Source organism: Morchella sextelata, assembly GCF_020137385.1.
Source record: "Morchella sextelata strain SCLS chromosome Unknown scls_15, whole genome shotgun sequence".
Taxonomy (NCBI): Eukaryota; Fungi; Ascomycota; class Pezizomycetes; order Pezizales; family Morchellaceae; genus Morchella; species Morchella sextelata.
In genome coordinates this window covers 998,592-1,012,869 of record NW_025408630.1, presented here as the reverse complement: position 1 = coordinate 1,012,869, position 14,278 = coordinate 998,592, and the positions used below count along the sequence as shown (strand labels likewise).

Genomic DNA, 14,278 nt, shown 5'->3' with positions numbered 1-14,278 from the left:
GAGGAGGGAGTTATGGATCTTATCATCCACCAACTGACCCTCATAGCCAGTCTTCCACATCAGCTGAATAATAGTATTCAGGAAGAGGTCTATTCCTCCTCGAGCTGTGTGGGTGAGGGTATTCCATTGGGCTACAGCATCATCTCTGGAGATGGCTTCTCCGAAGGCAGCTCTAAAAGCATCCACAAAGGAATCCCAGTGCTTCCATCTCTGATCCAACTGCACCGGTACTCCAGCAAGGCGGTTGGCGGAGGCTTGATCAATTGAATTGTGGTATGCCTCATACCATCGGATCGCTGCCTCCCCTTCCATCAAGTTGCCTGCATATCGGATCTTAACCTCCTCAGAGGTAAATGACAGGCTCTCAATGGAGAACACATTCTCACATTGCCGGATGAAGGTTTCCACTTGCTCCGCCTTGCCTTGGAACTTTGATGGTGGTGGTGCCTTTGGTTCTCGGGCTCTGGTGGAAGTAGAAGGGTGGGAGGTAGCTGGAGGTTGATACTGCTGGGACATCATTGCCAACAGGTTCTTCTGTTGCTTCTCCAACTTCTTCTTAAGGTATCTCCGCCATTCTCTCCTGTTACCTCCTTCTGGTTCCGAGTCTGAGCTGTCAGAACTGTCTGAATCTCCAGGAGCAGGAGCGCGGGCCGCAGAAGGTGGAGGGTTCTGGTTCCCACCGCTTCCACCCTGCGCATTGGCTGGAGGGGGAGCAGCGGCCGCAGCAGAAGGGGCCACAGGTGCTACTGGTGCCGGGTTGCTGGCCAGTGGAGAGGTTGCTGCTGGTTGAGCGGCCCCAGACATGGTGAACCTTCCTGGGTTCCTGGCTAGCGGGCTGGGAGGTCCTCGGCCTGCACCTGAGAAGAACTCTCCTTCATAGTCAAAGGATCGGTCGGCTCCTCCAAGGAGTGGATGTGTTCCACCGAAGCGGCTAGGTGGTAAGGGTGAAGCCCCCACCGCTGGCTGCACAATAGGGATAACTCTCCTAGTGGATCGGACCGGAAATGCTGCGAAGGGACTGGTCTTCCGCTGCATTGTTCTGGTGGCTGCCCTGGACGAGGACCTAGAGCCTGGATTTGGTGCCGGAGTTGCTGGTCTACCCACCACCAGTCTTCCTTCATCAAGGGCTCTCTGTATCTCGGCAACAAAGTCTGGTGGAGTAGCCGGGTTTGTCCACTCAATCTCCATGGCATCGGCATTCAGCTCATCCCTCTCCACATACTTCCGAAGTTCTTCCTGAACCGAGTTGACCTCCCTCCTCATGTACTCAAGAGCCTCTGCCATCAGAGCATTCTGTGCTGCCTGGCGCTCTTGTACAATGAGTAGGGCCTGACTGCCCCGGGTCAACTGATTCTGCAGGCTGTGTTGGAGGTAGGTCTGGAGCTCTGTGAAGAACTGTTGGACGGAAATCTCGTCGGTATCCTGCCAGGCAGGCTCACAGCCGGGAATGTAGGTCTGTAGAGCGGTCCTGGGTTTTTTGACAAGCTGTGTCTGCCCGGTGGCATCCAGCTGGAGGGGCACCGGCTGCCATTCAATCTGAAGGAGTGCATCTGGAGCCGAGAGGGCGGACATTTTGTATAGAGGAAGAATAATCTGAAGGTGACTTGAGCCGTAAAGATTATCTGTAACGGGGGTCCTTTCTAAGAGGTATAGACTAAAGTAGAATAGAGACGGCCGTGCAAGATAGACAATCAGGTTGCAGATTATTCAAAGATACTATCGCTAGAACTCAATAATCTTTAAGGGCTCTGCTACCGATAAGAACTTGGTTTTTCTTTCTGATGAAGACTGGAGAGAATTCGGACTGAAGGGCGGGAATGAACCTGAGTACTTATACTCCGAAGGCCTCTGTTCTCTGCTCCTAACTCCTTTACTAAGTTCCGGTGGGCCTTCCCTCAGTACCGGAAACAATACCACCGCTACCCCGCTTTTCTCTAGGCGTTAGCAGGTGTTTCCGATACCCAAGGCAACCACCCTTAGTCAAAGCCTTTGTAACACCTGCAGTCTTGGTTGCCACACAACCGAGGACCTGCATGAATGAGCTGCCGCTCAGGTGTAAGCTTAATCATTGCTGTAAAGCTTTCGCTTATTGTAGACTTCCCTAGCATAGTCCCTGCCCTTCAGCGGACTTACAATGCTCGGAGGATATAGAGGATCACCGGGCAATCAGAGCTTCACTCTGGCCGGTCTTCTAGTCACTGGCGAGGCATAGACTCGTCAGTCATTGCTCCCATGAATAGATCCCCTTCCTAGCGCCCGGAATGTAGTTACTCTAACAGCTGGTAGCTAACCACACTGCCGGTACTTGCATATCACCGTGCAACTGGCTTCTAACAATAACTCTCAGCATGTAACCGGGCCCTGTGTGTACTCATACACCAGACAGTTGAAATGGCTCCGTTACAGCATCGATGCCAAGTGGGAGAGGGGCGATCTCGAATGATAGTTGCGTCTGATGCCCCCTTGACATTATAATTAATGGTTGTGTAAAGGCGTGTCCCGTGCCCTTCATAACTTCTCCCGTAAATCCAAATACCCGGGCCGGGACGTCTCGTTTCACCTTCGGGACCTCAAAACTATCAACAAAAACAGCAGACAAAACAGGACCAGTTGCACCAGTATCCAACAACACCTTACAAGGTAAACATTTTTCCGCAAAACAAAGGAACTGATTAACGATAGGTCGAGGACCATGAATAGGTTCCTCCAAAATTTTCTGTTTTTTCTCCGGTTGGGACGCTCTCCCTTCCTGCCTTTTTCTTTTCATATTTTTTTTGTTGTTTTCCGTCAGTGATAACATAGCAATCTGGGGATACTCCTGACCTGACTCATCAGAGTCCCCTTTTAAAAATCCTCGTCGAAATCCATCTCAGATTCCGATCCGCGTTCTCGCACAAACGCTTGCCCACTGGTATACTCTGCCGCAGCCGTAGCAGCCGGCTTTCTAGCACGGTGCCTCGTACGCTTCCTCGGAGGTTGGGGTTCCGGTGGTTCCATATCGTGGTCACCATCGTCATCGCGGGTACGCTTTCGGGAGAAAGAGGAGATAGATGCACTGCTGTTAGCATCTGAACGACACCACTTCCAAAGATGACCCTTTCGGCCACATCGCACACAGGCTCCATCGGTCTTTCGCTGTTCTCGGACCGGCTGTGGAACTCCTTTGGTGGCTTCGTCGTAGTCGTGGTATATTGGCTTATTCCCCGACTTGTTCTTGCTGGTGCTCTTCTTATCTTGCCCTTTTTCTTTCTCCTCGGTCTGAGCTCTCCCCTTGATCTTAAACCCCTTCTCCTTTTGCCGCGAGTTCCCAGCATTATTCGTCTCCCTTCCTCTCGACTCCGCTTTCCCCAACATCTTCATCTGCTCCTGATAGGCCTCATGAGCCTTACCGGCTCGTTCCAACTGTTGGATGTACTCGGAGTCGTCATCGGTTGGCTCGAAGCGTGAGTGGCGCTCCCGGATTTCATTGGGTAGCCCTTGGAGCAGGGCGGCGCGATAGGATGCTCCTTTCATCTGAGCATGCTGGTTCATGATCTCCATTCTCGTCAGGTAGTCTCCGATGTTAGCAGAGTACTTAAACTGCTGCATCTTCATCGCATTCTCCATAGCCTCCTGAGTGCTTAAGAAGCGTTTCCTGATCTCCTGACGGAACCGAGTCCAAGTAGCGTAGTCTGCGGCTGCTGGACCTAACATCTTGGTCTCGATGTACTCCATGAACCATTCCTTTGCCAACCCACACGTATACGTTCCAGCAAACAGTACTTTGTTCCTATCCGTTCGGAACTTCTTTGGCTTCTGCTCAAAGTAAATCTCGCACTCCATGAGCCAATGTCGCAGGTTATGCTTCCGGGCATTATCGAACTCGAAGGGTATTTTGGCGAGCGAATCTACCATATCCTCGTCTTCAGGCGGCGCCGAATTCCGGTTCCCGCCCCGGTTTATTCTCCAATTCTTCCGACCATGCGACCATTCACTGTTATCGTCGTCATCGTCGTCGGAAGGTTCTGGATCTCCCCCAACATTTCCTCTTGGTGGGTTCTGGGGAGGTTGATTTCCACCATTCCCGCCGACGGGGGCAGCTCTCACCGGTTTCCTGCCACTGTTCCCCTGCACTGGGCCGGCATCCTCCGGTTGCCTGCCTCCATTTCCTCCTACGGGACCAGCGTTTCCTCCTACTGGGCCGGCATTTCCTCCTACCGGGCCAGCATTCTCGGGGTTCTTGCCGTTGCCAACAGGAACCGTTTGGGGTGCATTAGGGTCCAAGGGGATGCTCACCATGGAGGGTGCTACCGACATATGTTGTCGTAGGCGTTCCTCCATCTCGGCTATTCGTTGGTTTCTTACATCATCAGACTGCTTGAATTGTGCCAACAGTTCCCGCTGTTCCCTTTTCTCCTGCTCTCGCTCTTCTCTTGCAACCCTCAGCTGTCGTTCCGCCTCCTGCAGTTGGTTCTGGGTAACTCGATAGTTACGATCCAGAACCTCGTGGTCGGCGACTCGTGCGGCTTCCTGTTCTTGTCGAACATTTTCGACGAGCTCAAAGAGCGATTCGAGATGTTGCTTCTGAGCGATGGCTTCTTGTCGTACTTTCTTGTCCAGAATTTGCCCACTTCCTTGGACTTGTTCCTGGAGGTTTTGTAGCTGCTGCCAAACGGCCTGTCCAGCTGTACCAAGATACCTCATTTGAGCCTCGTGGGTATCCAAAAACTCCTGCATGGACCTCGTAAACTGGGCTTGAGCAGAGCGTTTACTCGTTGACCTAGTTTGTGTAGAAGGTCCTCCCTGGAGTAGGGGATCGGGGCTAACAGCCCCAGATAGTACCATAGCGTCCTCCGCGGCCTCGTCTGTTACGGCCGAGGTGTCTACGAAATAATCCCTTCGGAATGCCATTATGGTAAGGGATAATGGTGATAGTTCTTCTTTTTTGAGGTGACTTCGTTACTCCAAGTGAACTTGTGAGTAACAATATACTGTGAGGGATGAGTACCAGACCACAAGAGTACACTACGCAGAGCTCAGAGTTCGGCTAACAGCTACAAAGGTAGAAGTCTCCAAGGTCTCTTCAGTCAACGTCGAGTATAATTCTCCTTGATCCGATACGGGCCCCGCGAGCTACGTTATCAACAAAGATTCACTAGAGTTAGCGTGTGATGTTCGACCGTCTTCGACGCAATAGTTCAGGTAGAGTTCGAAGTCACAATAGAATAAATTATTTCCAAAAGTATAGTCAAATAAAGTTGTAACTCGCGTATCAACGATTTATATTGTTAAGACTCTGATTTCGCCGATGATGGTTTAGCTAGTCAGTGAATGACACAGTATTTATATCCCTCGCTTATGTCTCGAGGACCCAGTCTACTAATAATACAGAATACACTCGGGGCATGCCCGAGACCCTGAAAAACAACCAAGAACATTTAACTCCTAAGTCCGTAACCCAAACTCCTAAACCCGCTGGAACCCCTCAACCTATTTATCCGTTCTAATGCACGTTTCCCTGTCGATGTTTCTTCTCCATCGGCCGTCTGGTGGATAATCGTCAGCGTCGGCTATTCGGAGGTCTCGGACGGCAAGGCTACCTACTCAGGCCTCTTCCCACATCGCTTTCCCACATAGCAGAGTCCTCTCATGCCCACAGGTACCGCCGATAGGTACTCGGTCGGCTGGCAGCTTGCGCCGATTCGCTCCGAGCGGTCCGATCTTCGATCCGATTGATTCCAGCTGTCCCTCATATATCCACCGGTACCACAACACTCCCCTCCGGCGGTTTGACGCTCCGGGGGTTATTATTGGGGTCGAAAACGTGTTTTTTATGACTCCGTGTTTTGATCGTATATTGGTCGCACCACACTCCGCGAGTGCGGTCCAGAGATGACATTAGCGTACAGAGGGTATTGGAGTATCTACTGGCCTTTTCTCTCACTTCCGTAAATACTTGACATGCCCGTAACACTACCCGAGACCCTGAAAAACAACCAAGAACATTTAACTCCTAAGTCCGTAACCCAAACTCCTAAAGCCGCTGAAACCCCTCAACCTATTTATCCACTCTAATGCACGTTTCCCTGTCGATGTTTCTTCTCCATCGGCCGTCTAGTGGATAATCGTCAGCGGTGGCTTTTCGGAGGTCTCGGACGGCAAGGCTACCTACTCAGGCCCCTTCCCACATCGCTTTCCCACATAGCAGAGTCCTCTCATGCCCACAGGTACCGCCGATAGGTACTCGGTCGGCTGGCAGCTTGCGCCGATTCGCTCCGAGCGGTCCGATCTTCGATCCGATTGATTCCAGCTGTCCCTCATATATCCACCGGTACCAAAACACACCCCTCCGGCGGTTTGACGCTCCGGGGGTTATTATTGGGGTCGAAAACGTGTTTTTTAACTAGGAAAACCGCAACTCCGCATTTGGTCGCATATCGATCGCACCACACCTCGTGGGTGCGAACCGGAGTTGATATTAGCATCAAAGGGTATCGGGGTATCTACTAACCTTTCTCTCACTCCCGTAAATGCTTGGCATGCCCGTAACAGCTTACCCCCCTTCCAGGGTGTCACGTCTCGGGACATCTTCTGACAGACTATGGTTCCAGTAAACCTGCTCCACATATCACCCGTGGTGTCTGTGGAGGGGAAGGACTTAGCCCAGTAGGGTACCTCTATAGTCTCAGGCGTTGGTCCTTCACAGCCTTGGGGTTCCTTCGATGGAAGTCGCGGACAAGGTCAAGTACCTCCTCATCCATAGCATCCATGACTTGGTACGTACAGTCACTCATCGAATAGCCCCGCCATTTCACCAGGTATTCCACTAATCCTCTTCTGCTTTTCCGGCTTCCCACAATACTTTCCACTTCATACAGCACCTCTCCTTCCTTATCGACCTCCTCGGGAGTCGGGGGACGTTGTTCGCGACCTGGGATACTGCTCTGTCGGTAACGTTCCAAGAGTTCAATGTGGAACACGTTATGGATTTTGACTTGTGGTGGCAGTTCCAGTTCGCAGGCTCGTTTCCCAGCTAGTCGGATAATCTTAAACGGGCCGAGTTTCTTATGATCGAGTTTCTTGGTAGAGCGACGAGTCTTGATGTTGGTCGCATTGAGCATAACCATGTCTCCCACCTTGAAGTTAGGCGGTTCGTCCCTTTTCCGATCATAGTATTTCCCCATTTCCTCCCTGGTGTCTGTTAAGCGAGCGAGAGCGGAGTCATGAACTCCTCGGATGAAGTGAGCGTACAGGTCACTGGTTGGGTTAACCACTTCGGCTTCCGTCGGCCAGTTGGTCCTTGGGTTGTAACCGTAATTGGTATAGAACGGAGATTGGCCCGTGGCGGTGGTGACCGAGTTGTTATAAGCATACTCCGCCAACGGGAGTAGCTCTGCCCAATCATCTTGCTCGTAGTTACAAAACGCTCGTAAGTAGTGCTCGAGGGTTTGGTTGACTCGCTCTGTTTGCCCATCGGTCTGAGGGTGGAAAGCCGTACTCATTCTTATCCTCACATCCAACAATTCCATAAGGGATGCCCAAAAACTTGAAGTAAACTTGGCGTCCCTGTCGGAAACTATGTCGAGAGGCAGCCCATGGAGTCTCCAGATTTGACCGAGGAATATCTTCGCTAAATCCTGCGCGGTCGTTTCTGCTACTAAGGGGATGAAGTGCGACATCTTCGAGAACCTATCGACTACTACCCAAATTTGGTTGTATCCCTTTGATTCCGGTAACTGTACGACGAAGTCCATTGATATCGATTGCCAGACAGCATGTGGCGTGGACAGTGGTAGAAGCGCACCATATTTCTTATGGCGGCTAGGTTTGTTACGTTGGCACTCGTCGCATGACCGAACGTAGTCATCAATCCACTCGTTCATTTTTGGCCAATAGAAGTTACGCGTGATGAGTTCCAGTGTCTTGTCTTGTCCAAAGTGTCCTGCCACTTTCGAGTCGTGTTCTGCCTGTGCGATTCGGATCTTGATACGGTCGTCTGCCGGGATGTAGAGTCGGTTCTTATAGAAGAGTAGCCCGTCTTTCTCGGCAATATCCTTCAATTCCCCCAGCTTCTCCCCTTGCTCAACTCTCTCTCTCATTCCTACCCATATCGGGTCTCCCGATGCCGCCTGCCTGACATGATCCAGAAAATTCCTAGACCAGTCGATCACTCCCTTGGAGGCAAGCGACACCGCTGATACCACAAACTCTTCCTCCGCCAACTGCCCGGGCTTAAAGAACCTGTCTATCGGCTGTTTCCCAAGCGTGCCTCCCCCTTCAGGACGGTACTCCGGCCGTCGCGATAGTGCATCTGCCTTCCCATTTTTGGTTCCTGGGCGGTAAATAATCTTGAAGTCAAATTCCGCCAAAGACTCAGCCCACCTTGCCTGTCGTCGGTTAAGAACCTTAGTGGTAGAGAAGTACTCTAAGTTCTTGTGATCCGTATAGACGAGAACCGTTTGGCTAGGCCCTTCGAGGTAGTGACGCCATTGCTTGAAGGCTGACACAATTCCTAGCATCTCCTTATCCCAGACGTCGTAGTTGAGTTCCGCTGGGTTAAGCTTCCGAGAATAAAAGGCGACAGGGTGAGTCTTTCCGTCAATAACCTGGGATAGAATTGCGGCAATAGCAAAATCACTTGCGTCCGTTTCCACGATAGTCTGGCGATCTGGAGAGAAGTGTACCAAGATCGGCGCAGACGTAAACAGGGTTTTGAGTTTTTCGAAGGCTGCTTGGGCCGTCATAGACCAGACAAAGTTCTTAGCATCACCCCTGAGACAATCGGTAATGGGTTTACAGACCCCGGAGAAATTGTGGATAAACCTTCTGTAGAAGTTGGCAAAGCCCATGAAGATCTGTACTTCTTTAACGCTGCACGGGGCTTGCCAATTCGTAACAGACATGACCTTATCCAGTGCCATGGTGACGCCTGCTGGGGCAAGGATGTATCCGAGGAACTCGATTTCGGTGAGCTCGAAGAATGATTTCTTCGGGTTGGCGACCAGGTTGTATTCTTGTAGCCTACTAAGTACTTTGCCGACCAGCTCTCTATGTTCCTCTCGAGACTTGCTATATATTAGGATATCATCGAGGTATACTACTACACCTTGATCCAAGAATTCCCTCAGCGCATCATTCATCATGTTCTGGAAGGTTGCCGGCGCATTTGCCAGCCCAAAAGGCATGACGAGGTACTCAAAATGTCCATACCGCGTACGGAAGGCTGTCTTCCACTCGTCGCCGTCTTTGATCCTGATGAGGTTATAACCTTCCTTCAGGTCAATCTTCGAGAAGATAACCGCGCCCGCCACTCGATCTCGTAATTCGTCCATAAGTGGTAACGGATACCTGTTCTTGATGGACACGCGGTTAAGTCCACGGTAGTCAACGCAAAGTCGTAGACTACCGTCCTTCTTCTTCACAAATAGGATTGGGGCTCCTGCTGGGGATTTGCTCGGCCTAATCTTTCCCAATCGCAACATTTTGTCCAGGTACTCCCGAAGCACCTTCAGCTCGACTTCGGATAGGGAGTAGACGGGTCCCCATGGTGGCTGTTTACCTGGTTCAAGATCTATCGCATGGTCGTAGGATCGATGCGGTGGTAATTTGTCTGCTTCCGATGGTAGGAAGACTTTAAGGAACCCATGGAGCCAAGAGGGAAGAGTTTCGCGGAGGTTGACCGATTCATCTTCCAAAAGGCAAATACTACCGATGAATTGGGCTTCCGGATCGTCCAATACACCCTCGTCCATTTCTATTTGAGGTTCCTTGTCAGTGAAGCATTCACTCTTACAGTTCTCACCATCGTAGGAAACTTCCCCATTTGCCCCTATAACCGGTTTGTGTTCTTTCAACCACCAGTTCGGTAGTATCGCATCGATGCCAAGTGGGAGAGGGGCGATTTCGAATGATAACTGTGTCTGATGCCCCCTTGACATTATAATTAATGGTTGTGTAAAGGCGTGTCCCGTGCCCTTCATAACTTCTCCCGTAAATCCAAATACCCGGGCCGGGACGTCTCGTTTCACCTTCGGGACCTCAAAACTATCAACAAAAACAGCAGACAAAACAGGACCAGTTGCACCAGTATCCAACAACACCTTATAAGGTAAACATTTTTCCGCAAAACAAAGGAACTGATTAACGATAGGTCGAGAACCGTGAATAGGTTCCTCCAAAATTTTCTATTTTTTCTCCGGATGGGCCGCTCTCCCCTCCTGCCTTTTTCTTTTCATATTTTTTTTGTTGTTTTCCGTCAGTGATAACATAGCAATCTGGGGGTACTCCTGACCTGACTCATCAGAGTACCCTTTTAAAAATCCTCGTCGAAATCCATCTCAGATTCCGATCCGCGTTCTCACACAAACGCTTGCCCACTGGTGTACTCCGCAGCAGCCGTAGCAGCCGGCTTTCTAGCACGGTGCCTCATACGCTTTCTCGGAGGTTGGGGTTCCGGTGGTTCCATATCGTGGTCGCCATCGTCATCGCGGGTACGCTTTCGGGAGAAAGAGGAGATAGATGCACCGCTGTTAGCATCTGAACGACACCATTTCCAAAGATGACCCTTTCGGCCACATCGTACACAGACTCCATCGGTCTTTCGCTGCTCTCGGACCGGCTGTGGAACTCCTTTGGTGGCTTCGTCGTAGTCGTGGTATATTGGTTTGTTCCCCGACTTGTTCTTGCTGGTGCTCTTCTTATCTTGCCCTTTTTCTTTCTCCTCGGTCTGAGCTCTCCCCTTGATCTTAAACCCCTTCTCCTTTTGCCGCGAGTTCCCAGCATTATTCGTCTCCCTTCCTCTCGACTCCGCTTTCCCCAACATCTTCATCTGCTCCTGATAGGCCTCATGAGCCTTGCCGGCTCGTTCCAACTGTTGGATGTACTCGGAGTCGTCATCGGTTGGATCGAAGCGTGAGTGGCGCTCCCGGATTTCATTGGGTAGCCCTTGGAGCAGGGCGGCGCGATAGGATGCTCCTTTCATCTGAGCATGCTGGTTCATGATCTCCATTCTCGTCAGGTAGTCTCCGATGTTAGCAGAGTACTTAAACTGCTGCATCTTCATCGCGTTCTCCATAGCCTCTTGAGTGCTTAGGAAACGTTTTCTAATCTCCTGACGGAACCGAGTCCAAGTAGCATAGTCCGCGGCTGCCGGTCCTAGCATCTTGGTCTCGATGTATTCCATGAACCATTCCTTTGCCAACCCACACGTATACGTTCCAGCGAACAGTACCTTGTTTCTGTCCGTTCGGAACTTCTTGGGCTTCTGCTCGAAATAGATCTCGCACTCCATGAGCCAATGCCGCAGATTATGCTTCCTGGCATTATCGAACTCGAAGGGTATTTTGGCGAGCGAATCTACCATATCGTCATCTTCAGGCGGCACCGAATTCCGGTTCCCGCCTCGGTTCCTTCTCCAATTCTTCCGACCGTGCGACCATTCACTGTTATCGTCATCATCGTCGTCGGAAGGTTCTGGGTCTCCCTCAACGTTTCCTCTTGGTGGGTTCTGGGGAGGTTGATTTCCACCATTCCCGCCGACGGGGGCAGCTCCCACCGGTTTCTTACTACTATCTCCCTGCACCGGGCCGGCATCCTCTTATTGCCTGCCTCCATTTCCTCCTACGGGACCAGCGTTTCCTCCTACTGGGCCGGCATTTCCTCCTACCGGGCCAGCATTCTCGGGGTTCTTGCCGTTGCCAACAGGAACCGTTTGGGGTGCATTAGGGTCCAAGGGGATGCTCACCATGGAGGGTGCTACCGACATATGTTGTCGTAGGCTTTCCTCCATCTCGGCTATTCGTTGGTTTCTCACATCATCGGACTGCTTGAATTGTGCCAACAGTTCCCGCTGTTCCCTTTTCTCCTGCTCCCGCTCTTCTCTTGCAACTCTCAGCTGTCGTTCCGCCTCCAACAGTTGGTCCTGGGTTATTCGATGGTTACGGTCCAGAATTTCGTGGTCGGCGGCTCGTGCAGTTTCTTGCATTTGTCGAACATTTTCGACGAGCTCAAAGAGCGATTCGAGATGTTGCTTCTGGGCGATGGCTTCTTGCCGTGCTTTCTTATCCAGAATTTGCCCACTCCCCTGCACTTGTTCCTGGAGGTTTTGTAGCTGCTGCCAAACGGCCTGTCCAGCTGTACCAAGATACCTCATTTGTGCCTCATGGGTATCCAAAAACTCCTGCATGGACCTCGTAAACTGGGCTTGAGTAGAGCGTTTACTCGTTGACCTAGTGTGTGTAGAGGGTCCTCCCTGGAGTAGGGGATCGGGGCTAACAGCCTCAGATAGTACCATAGCGTCCTCTGCGGCCTCGTCTGTTACGGCCGAGGTGTCTACGAAATAATCCCTTCGGAATGCCATTATGGTAAGGGATAATGGTGATAGTTCTTCTTTTTGAGGTGACTTCGTTACTCCAAGTGAACTTGTGAGTAACAATATACTGTGAGGGATGCGTACCAGACCACAAGAGTACACTACGCAGAGCTCAGAGTTCGGCTAACAGCTACAAAGGTAGAAGTCTCCAAGGTCTCTTCAGTCAACGTCGAGTATAATTCTCCTTGATCCGTTACGGGCCCCGCGAGCTACGTTATCAACAAAGATTCACTAGAGTTAGCGTTTGATGTTCGACCGTCTTCGACGTAATAGTTCAGGTAGAGTTCGAAGTCACGATAGAGTAAAGTAATTCCAAAAGTATAGTCAAATAAAGTTGTAACTCGCGTATCAACGATTTATATTGTTAAGACTCTGATTTCGCCGATGATGGTTTGGCTAGTCAGTGAATGACACAGTATTTATATCCCTCGCTTATGTCTCGAGGACCCAGTCTACTAATAATACAGAATACACTCGGGGCATGCCCGAGACCCTGAAAAACAACCAAGAACATTTAACTCCTAAGTCCGTAACCCAAACTCCTAAACCCGCTGGAACCCCTCAACCTATTTATCCGTTCTAATGCACGTTTCCCTGTCGATGTTTCTTCTCCATCAGCCGTCTGGTGGATAATCGTCAGCGTCGGCTATTCGGAGGTCTCGGACGGCAAGGCTACCTACTCAGGCCTCTTCCCACATCGCTTTCCCACATAGCAGAGTCCTCTCATGCCCACAGGTACCGCCGATAGGTACTCGGTCGGCTGGCAGCTTGCGCCGATTCCCTCCGAGTGGTCCGATCTTCGATCCGATTGATTCCAGCTGTCCCTCATATATCCACCGGTACCAAAACACTCCCCTCCGGCGGTTTGACGCTCCGGGGGTTATTATTGGGGTCGAAAACGTGTTTTTAATGACTCCGTGTTTTGATCGTATATTGGTCGCACCACACTCCGCGAGTGCGGTCCAGAGATGACATTAGCGTACAGAGGGTATTGGAGTATCTACTGGCCTTTTCTCTCACTTCCGTAAATACTTGGCATGCCCGTAACAGCAAGGACTTTGTTCAGGAAACTGTCAACTTGGTAAGCATTTGAAAACAACTCTTCTACAGTAGACATTCCTTCAGCGGATTCATTTGAAAAAGAACCCGCGAACAAACTTAGCTTTGAATCCAAATTTTTTCGCTTCAAAACCACCTGGCTTTGATGCGTCAACCGCTCATCCCCCTCCTTAGGTAGGTCACCCGACCTCCTAGTCAATGCATCTGGCTTTGCCCCTTGTTTCCCTGGTCTAAATTGAATGACGAAATCGAAACGTGAAAGAAATTCCGACCAACGGGCTTGTCGACGGTTTAATAGCTTTGTTGACATAAAATATTCAAGGTTCCTATGATCGCTGAGAACTTCAATTGAGAATTGTGCCCCTTCCAAATGATGTCGCCATTCCTCAAAACATCGTACAATTGCCAGAAGTTCTTTATCATAGATCTCATAGTTACATTCCGCAGGGGAATGTTTCTTAGAGAAGAAAGCAACTGGATGTAGAATTCCTTCGTCGTCACGTTGGGACAGGATTGCAGCAGAAACATAGTCGGATGCATCGGTTTCTACTACGATTTTCCGATTCGGATCAAAATGCGCTAGTATGGGTGCCGTTGTGAAAATCTTTTTCAATGTCTGGAATGCTTCCTCCCTTTCGTCCGTCCATTCGAACTTAACATTTTTCTTGGTCAAAGCCGTGAGCGGAGCAACAATTTTTGAATATCCTAAAATAAAACGCCGATAGAAATTCGCAAATCCCAGAAATACTTGAACATCATGGAGATTCCTTGGTGTGGACCATTCCAAAACATCGACAACTTTCTTCGGATCCATCCTATTCCCATCCGGGGTGAGAATAAGGCCGAGATACTTCGTTTCCTGGACCATAA

The 14,278-nt window shown here is 50.5% G+C and overlaps 4 protein-coding genes across 4 annotated transcripts; all 4 read right to left on the bottom strand.

The window, feature by feature from the left end:
• Positions 1-2,371: 2,371 nt before the first annotated feature.
• Positions 2,372-2,767, bottom strand: H6S33_003567 (uncharacterized protein; the record flags this gene model as incomplete). Its single annotated transcript, XM_044834923.1, has 1 exon — positions 2,372-2,767. One exon carries the CDS (start codon positions 2,765-2,767, stop codon positions 2,372-2,374), a length of 396 nt encoding a protein of 131 aa, XP_044691928.1.
• A 77-nt stretch (positions 2,768-2,844) lies between these two features.
• On the bottom strand, positions 2,845-4,890 carry H6S33_003566 (uncharacterized protein; the record flags this gene model as incomplete). The annotated part of the gene is made up of 1 exon (XM_044834922.1): positions 2,845-4,890. One exon carries the CDS (start codon positions 4,888-4,890, stop codon positions 2,845-2,847), a length of 2,046 nt encoding a protein of 681 aa, XP_044691927.1.
• A 1,766-nt stretch (positions 4,891-6,656) lies between these two features.
• Positions 6,657-12,337, bottom strand: H6S33_003565 (uncharacterized protein; the record flags this gene model as incomplete). The annotated part of the gene is made up of 3 exons (XM_044834921.1): positions 6,657-10,163; positions 10,343-11,554; positions 11,603-12,337. 3 exons carry the CDS (start codon positions 12,335-12,337, stop codon positions 6,657-6,659), a joined length of 5,454 nt encoding a protein of 1,817 aa, XP_044691926.1.
• A 1,012-nt stretch (positions 12,338-13,349) lies between these two features.
• H6S33_003564 (uncharacterized protein) lies at positions 13,350-14,276 on the bottom strand (the record flags this gene model as incomplete). The annotated part of the gene is made up of 1 exon (XM_044834920.1): positions 13,350-14,276. One exon carries the CDS (start codon positions 14,274-14,276, stop codon positions 13,350-13,352), a length of 927 nt encoding a protein of 308 aa, XP_044691925.1.
• Between the last annotated feature and the right edge of the window lie 2 nt (positions 14,277-14,278).